Source organism: Crassostrea angulata, chromosome 3 (assembly GCF_025612915.1).
Source record: "Crassostrea angulata isolate pt1a10 chromosome 3, ASM2561291v2, whole genome shotgun sequence".
Taxonomy (NCBI): domain Eukaryota; kingdom Metazoa; phylum Mollusca; class Bivalvia; order Ostreida; family Ostreidae; genus Magallana; species Magallana angulata.
In genome coordinates, this window is record NC_069113.1 from 48,017,294 (window position 1) to 48,024,972 (window position 7,679).

Below are 7,679 nucleotides of genomic sequence, written 5' to 3' on the forward strand. Positions count from 1 at the left end.
TCACACAAAAGTATACCTGCTCTCTCTCTCTCACACACAAAATTTGTCCTGCTATAAAAAGGGCTGTCATCAACTTTATTATAAGTGAAATATGAACTTCAACACAGAAAATTTGTTAATGAGTACATTTTATTCTTCTGTACATGTATATGTATACCTTTATATGTAGATGAATGCCTTTAAAATCTTATATGATTGATTATATTAGTTTTGATTATATAATTATATATATACATAATAAAAGCTTAAAATGCTAAAACAGTTTCTGTAGTTTTAAAATTTTCAAAAACACACGCATGTACCCGTATGTCGAATTTTTGGTGTAACATCATTACACTATTATAATAAATGTTTGCCCAGTAAATATATTATATACATGTAGTAATACAATATCATGGAGTAAAAGCACTTGAATGGTCTCTTTTAAAGTAAAAAAAATACGAATTCAAAGAAAAAATCAAGAGTATTTTTGGAAATTGTAATGAGTTTCAACTATTCAAGGTTGCGGCTATGTCCTATTATTTTGGCTAGAACTGCGCAGAAGCAGATAACCTGTTGCCTCAGGTCTACTCAGAGGAGGAAGGCCATGCTGTTCATGCTGTTCTCTGTAGAGTTCAACCAAAGCTGCATCAGCGTAATTAAAGTATATTTCAACCAGTTCCTCTGGCCTGACAGCTTCTATAGCTACACTTTCCATGCGTGCTCTTGCTAAGAATCCTACACTCAAGACCCCAGCTTCATCTGAATAAATCTGGTAAGTGCGGGAGTTTGCAAAAGGGCGGACTATCCTATTTCCCAAATTATAGTCATAACCAGTGGCAATTTGACCCCTTCTACCTCTCCTGTTAGGTGCTCTTACAAACGAATTTACCAAATCCGCTCGGATAACGGCACCAGGTACTGCCAAGTTTTGTGAGGAATAGCAGACCCGATCATACGTTGCTCCTTGGACCACTAGGTAGTTTCTTCTTCTTAGGAAGGCAAAGCAACAGCCTACACACTCCAGGTTGAATGGAACATCAATGTTGTACCTTTCTCTGAAAATATTGCCATCCTCTGTTAGGCCTGAGTCTCGATTTTGAGCCTGGTTGCAATTTCTATGGTGGGGTTGATCAGCAGCTACTTGAGCCATTTTAGCAAGCTAAAGATAAAAAAAATTTGATCAGAAAAGCTCACTTGAGCTGGGATCAGCTCAGGTGGTATAAAAAATAAGAATAATTTTATAATACAACTTGATCAATAGGCAGACAAAAGAAGCTTCAATGCACACAAACTCTCACAGAAGATATATAAAAACCTCTTGTTTTATTCCTTTCTTCAAATGATCTATAAATTATTACATTATCAACAGGGATTATCAGTGCATGTATGTAAATAATCTAAAGGAAATTAAATCCACCGAGGGGTGGGGGTCATGAATTTCACAATTTATGTTCCCATATAAATTTGGTCAAGATAATCTTGGCAAAGAAGCTGAGAATGTTTAAAGTTAATGGGTGATTGATGCACAATTGACAATGCATGACAAAGTGAACAAAAAAAACGTAAGCAAGAGAATTCATGGCTATATCTATGTGTTTATACCTCATATTTAAGGATATTTGTGTATAATATATAATTAAAAATAATATATATTTAAAAAATTCTGAGTATATAAATTATATTCTCTTGAGTTCCAACAACATCCCTTCTATTGGCCATTATATGGGATTCAACCTACCCCCTCCCCTGCCTATTAGTTTTTAACTTCCTTATCTGTCTCTGTATTTGCCTCGATATCCTCAATGATGAAGACTTTCTCAAATGTAAACATAAAAAGCAATCTCTTTACCTAAAATCTACAGTAGTCAATAGTCACAGCAATAGATATGGCAGACAAAGAAAGCACCTCGATTTGCAAAGCATCATGGGAGACCAATGTCAATCCCGAATGTAATGCAGTGGCGTCGGAAACAAATTGAAGGGGGGGGGGGGGGGGCTAGACTAATCCTATATCTTGACAAGCAAAGAAAAATCTTAATCCCAAATTCAGGAAAGGGGGGGGGGGGGTATACCTATAGAACCAAAAAAATTTCCCTAAATCTTCAAATTTCTAATCGAGGGGGGGGGGGGTATTTTTCTACACAAATTTTAAAGAACGTGAGGGAATACACCAATTTGCATGATGAAAATTTTTTGACGAAAATGTTATTTTGTACTAAAATGACAAAAAATATCAAGGTTTTTTAATTTCTGTTAGCCCTATTTTTGTGGGACAAGCCGTTAAGAAGCCTTGATTGAAGCAAAATTGAATAATTGTCGTCCTGTACAAAAATTGAACTGCTACATATTCCTTACAAGAGAAATCTTTCTTCTGATAAAAATTAATGCTTTTTCAAATCTTATTTATCATAAAAAATTTAAGTTATATGCAGACTTAGCATACTAGCAGGTTTTTGCAGCAAAAAAATTCTTAAAAATACAGCTCAAATTGCTTTAAATTTTATTTCACAACACGAAGTTATCTCCCTTTAATTAATAACAACTGTACTACTAACCACTAGCTGTTTACAATGTATACCTCCTATCATTAACCTGCGCTCTCTAAATTACACTAAATTTATTAATAAACGAAATATCTCAGCTTTCCTTCTCTACTTATAAAGCCTTTTACAATCTAGGTTCTCGGAGGTCACTAATACCGGTATTCCCTTATAATATCTGACTCGGTTCTTAATTAATCTTTACCATCCTTACATTACCAACTTAGTTAGTAACCTTCAACTTTAGGAAACCTTGTAAAATCTCTGTATTTGAAATGATACAAAATACAAATTTTACAATTTATTAAAATAATTATCTCAAAAGAACAAGCAACTACGCTCTATCACAGTCGGAGTCTCTGTAGACTTGAAGTCTAGTCACCTAGTACTCTATCTGAATTATTAAATTACCCAACTTCTCCCACAATGCATATATGTTGGAAAAGTAAAACGCCACAGTTTCAAATCCCTTATAACTCTCAAACTCTCTCCCAGGCCTCCTTGATGAAAGTAAAAACCAAAACTAAAACTTAATCCCTTGAACTTAATACTGTCCTAATAAAATTCTAGTATATTACAGGTACAAAGTTTGAATTCCGTAATAAAACAACAACAAAAAGAAAATCACTAGCTTCCTCAGCTAAGTTAATAAATTACCTAAATATTAATTATGAAAACAACTTGAAACAATTTCAACAGAGAAATAATGTTTATGTCTCTGATTTCAATAAATTAATTCTTGAAGTTATCACCTGTTTACCCAAAATCACAAACAAATAGCAAATTTCAACGAAGTCTTATTCCTCAATGAAAATTCACTGAAATGACCAAAATTTCCTATTAAGTTCCACAAATATTCCAAAAGTTTCTAAAATGTGCTGGAAATAACCCTGGCTCTTGATCTTTTTAAAATAAAATTAAAAGTTATTTTAAAGTCTAAATTAAAAGTAAAACGCCCAACCCATGCTAGCTTCTAAATCCTAACCACTAATATGCAGCTTTTGGAATATTTGTGGAACTTTATAGAAATTTTGCACAATACTAAATTGAGCTTTGTTATTTAAATGAATGAACACCTGTGATGCCGTGGTGTAGCGGTTAGGGAGGAGTACTTGGAACATTTATAAGGAATAAGGAATCATTCTTTGAATATTATGAGGTTATAATTTTGGTTGGGGCTATCCAATAATTAAAGCCTGGATGACTTTGATAGATTTGATCACGCCCCGACGGAGATTATCACCTCATAATATTCAAAGAATGATTCCTTATTACTTATATCTGTATAATTTTCAGCAACTGGATGATTAAGGAAGCTGGGTGGTCAACGAATTAGCCATCAGATTTACCTATGGTTTGTTTCGCTAAAGACTATAATTTCATAAAGAAAAAATCCATATTATTATTTTACCTTTTAAAATTGGGTATTTTTCTATACATGTATTTTTAAATCGAGCTCTTCTTTAAAAAGTAGATCAATACCGTCTAAAAATGGCCACAACCATCGTGCTATCTTATATTAGAATATTGACATACTTATGTGATTTTCATGTTTTTTAATTATGCAAACCCCACTTGCGTCCCAACAATATATGTCATTTGAATTTATTGCACTGTACATTATAAAATTAATTCATAGTGCTATCACATATACACTGAAAAATTTAAATATATATAGCTACAGTCTGTCCCAAGATATTTATGCTGCACATTTGGACGCCTGTGATAGAAGTGCAATTGAAATTGATGAAAGGGAAAATTTCCAAGATAACTTAATTCACACATTACCATTTTTCCCTCGTAAAAATTCACAGGAACAAAAACAGATTTACTACAGAGATTTATAATGGGGAATGTTGACATCTTTTTTCCATTTGGAAGTCACTCGGAATACCTCACACAATTTTTCAACGTTATCATCCGGGCTTAATAATGGCTGATGCAAATCAAAATCCCCATAAACTTTCTATTTTTAGCCGTGTTTTGAATAATCGGAGAGGCTAGAGGGGGCGTTTCGAAAGGGAAATCTTGGGATTTTTTCATACTATTGAATGAACATTGTCTGAATTAAGAGGTATTTATAAATATTGAATAATTTAAGAAAATATGCGGCAAAAATATCTTGGGACAGACTATAAACCCATCACTCTGAAATGACCAAAACTAATACACCTGCATATCTCAGTTTATAATATATTTAATACATGCCTCCTATGAATTTATAGATATCATACATTGTCCATGCAATCTTAGAAATGTTTAGAAAAACATATATACAATAAATTCAAACCAATTATACATTTAATGCATGAATAAATTCAGTAATTTATTAAATTAATGTACAGTATAATTTTACTTGCTTAATCGTGCCAATTCTTCATTAAATGTTTGAATAAACACTGGATCAATTTGCTGAAGTTGATTCATAAATTCATTCCTGTCTTTGGTGGACCATTCTTCAAACCACTGAGTAAAAAGTTTCACTTGGCACTGAAAGATACTGGGTGGTCTGTCTCTCACATTAAGAGAATGCATAGCATCAAAGAGAGTGTCCACATTGCAAGGACTGGCCTTCTCAAGGAGGTCTTTCATAAAATCAGCTTTCTGCATGGGTGACCAGGACTGAAACCAGTGTAGAGTGCATTGTTGTTCCTTCTCCACATTAGATAAGGACATAGGAACAAGCAGCAATTCTCCCCCAAGTTTATTTTCTTGATTTTGAATAAAATGCAATTATGCCTAGAACACTTATGGTTGCATACACAATCTATAAGTCATCTGATTTCATAAAGGGTGCTACAAAGAGAAAAAACACATTCTAATCAGTAAATGCATTCACGTTTATATCAAAGATAGTTATGGGGTTTTTTTCCCGAAGCTGTGCTTTCACAACTGTAACAAAGTCACCCCTGCGAATGTGTTCAGAATGTTTTCTTTATCGTTGCTAAGTATGTAATAAATCCAGAGGTGCTCGAATGAAAGTTCACGAGACTTCACCGAGATTTGTTCAGTTCCTGTGTTTCGAGCGGAAGTATAAGTGTTCGGATAATATTCTCAAAATACGTAAGTACTGGTCGATTTTCATATCATATCCTACTTTGGTTTATGTTAAAACATCAACATCTTTTAAGATGTATGTCTTATTTCACCATCTAGCGGTTTTTTAACTTAAGCGATGATACTCGAAACAGAGTTATCGTTCGTGTTCAACCACGTGTAAAGTGGTTGATAATATAAACATTGGGTTGCTTAATAAATTCATAGCCATGTTTGATGCTTGTGGTATGCAATACCATGTTTAAAAAAAAAATGGGTGAATGTTTTGCATAAAAACTTAGTATATCAAGCCATTTTCCAGGAATATTCTGCATAAAATAGTACAGTCTGTTATTACTAGGTCAGGCGCGGATCGAAAATTATTTCTTAGGGGGAATGTCTACTACGCATGTTAATTGTCGCAACAGCAGAAAAAACTATTTTTGTATTGTCACATTTATTTCTAGGACACATTTTTACCCACCAATTAATGAAGATAAAGTTTAAAATCAATAAACCTCTAGAATTTATATTTCACTACAAGTACTTAGATTCTCTAAAACAGACTATAAACACGAGGCACGATTTAATTTTACTGAGAAACTGAAATGGTCAAATAAAACCACATGATTTAAAATTTAAATGACAATAACATTCGCAGGAGTGAAAGTAACCTATATTTGTAATGCATGGCACCCAACACTATAATGAATTGTTAACTTTTGATTATTGCCTGACGTCATGACGTATGGCATATCTAAGGTTCATTCAAACCATCGGCTTGAGATCTCAGTCGTTACGTGAATGGTAAGGCAGGACTTCACACCAATATGTCTCATTCATGTTTTTTCGCGCCGATTAGTGGACGAGTCCAAATTGGGGTGAGAATTCTCAAGAGCACACCGTGTGTTTACATCACAGGCACGTAGCATCAGGGGAGGGTGGTGCCTCCCCCTTTTTTCGCAGCAGACACTTTTCTAAACTTTACATATAAAAACTTTTGTTGGAGCTGTATAATAAATGAAACTGAAACCAATGAATTCTTATTGAATTCAACTGAACTACCCTCCTCCCCACTATGGATTTGACAAGTATTTTCTTTCATGATTTTTTAAACCTCCCCCCCCCCCCCCCTTTGCCTTTTTTTAAAAATGCAATGCTTGTCAAGATGTTTTAGATGAAGCTGTGGGGGCCCTCTTCTCCACACACAATGCAAAACGACGATTAAATATCATTTCCTATTTCCTCATCTTAATACTAGCCAAGGGTTTTTAGTCCACCTTGCTCCCCATAAATTTATGGGGAGCGAAGTCATGGATACCGAAAAACCCTTGGCTAGCGAACTGAAGATACTATGGTTGGAAATTTTAAAAATGCCTTTGATTTTGGATCTTAATATAACAAATACAATTCATAATTTGACTGTTTTATCTTATCCATAATTTGCAATTATTTTATACATGTATACATATCATACATTAAATTCATAAAATAATTTGAAATAATTTGATTTTTAGTCATATACAACTAAGGTGAAAGAAAAGACTAAAGTTTCCTTTTATAGCCTAATTGATACATTGCATGCTTCAATTAAATAATTTTTGTTTAGTCAGGAAACTTAAAGCTTTTTGGAAAGCTATTATAGCCTATAACGTTATAGGCCTACTTGTAAAAGTTCATATGCAATATGCTAAAGAAAAGCGAACTTTAAATTTTCCGCATATGGTATCGAAACGTTAGAGTGTGTAAAACACCCAAAAGTCAATATACTGTATTAAAATCATTATACATTGAAAATTATACCTCAATTCATAGTTCGAGAAACTTTTACAATATTCTTCTTTTGAGGAAATTCTAGATGATTGCTTACTCGATTTGTTAACCCAATCCCCCTCCTACAACCACACACAAACACACATAAATGCATGCGTAAACAGTTAACTGTTTGCATGACTTGCTCATATCTCTATGTTGTTTTAATGGTTTATGTTTCTTGCACATTTTACTGTGTTTCAGAAAGAATTCCTGCTCTCTACCATTCTTTTTTTTTTTTTAAATGTTATCAAACATACCATGCATACAGTAGAGAGTTTTATTCTCTTTTGAGAAGGGGCTACACCT

At 33.5% G+C, this 7,679-nt stretch overlaps 1 protein-coding gene across 3 annotated transcripts; it reads right to left on the reverse strand.

Annotated features, from left to right (window-relative positions):
- Positions 1 to 134: 134 nt before the first annotated feature.
- Positions 135 to 7,450, reverse strand: LOC128176101 (uncharacterized). Of its 3 annotated transcripts, none has more exons than XM_052842174.1 (2): positions 7,362 to 7,450; positions 135 to 1,141 (listed from the first exon to the last, which is right to left on the reverse strand). In XM_052842174.1, the coding sequence occupies exon 2, from the start codon at positions 1,130 to 1,132 to the stop codon at positions 509 to 511; it is 624 nt and encodes a 207-aa protein (XP_052698134.1). In that variant the 5' UTR covers positions 1,133 to 1,141; positions 7,362 to 7,450; the 3' UTR covers positions 135 to 508. The 3 variants fall into 3 exon arrangements, with proteins under 3 accessions (XP_052698134.1, XP_052698133.1, XP_052698135.1); XM_052842173.1 differs by lacking the exon at positions 7,362 to 7,450 and adding an exon at positions 1,832 to 1,915; XM_052842175.1 differs by lacking the exon at positions 7,362 to 7,450 and adding an exon at positions 1,721 to 1,842.
- Between the last annotated feature and the right edge of the window lie 229 nt (positions 7,451 to 7,679).

Coding starts and splice junctions, on each gene's coding strand:
- LOC128176101 (XM_052842174.1), bottom strand. CDS start 1,132: ATGGCTCAAGTAGCTGCTGATCAACCCCACCATAGAAATTGCAACCAG.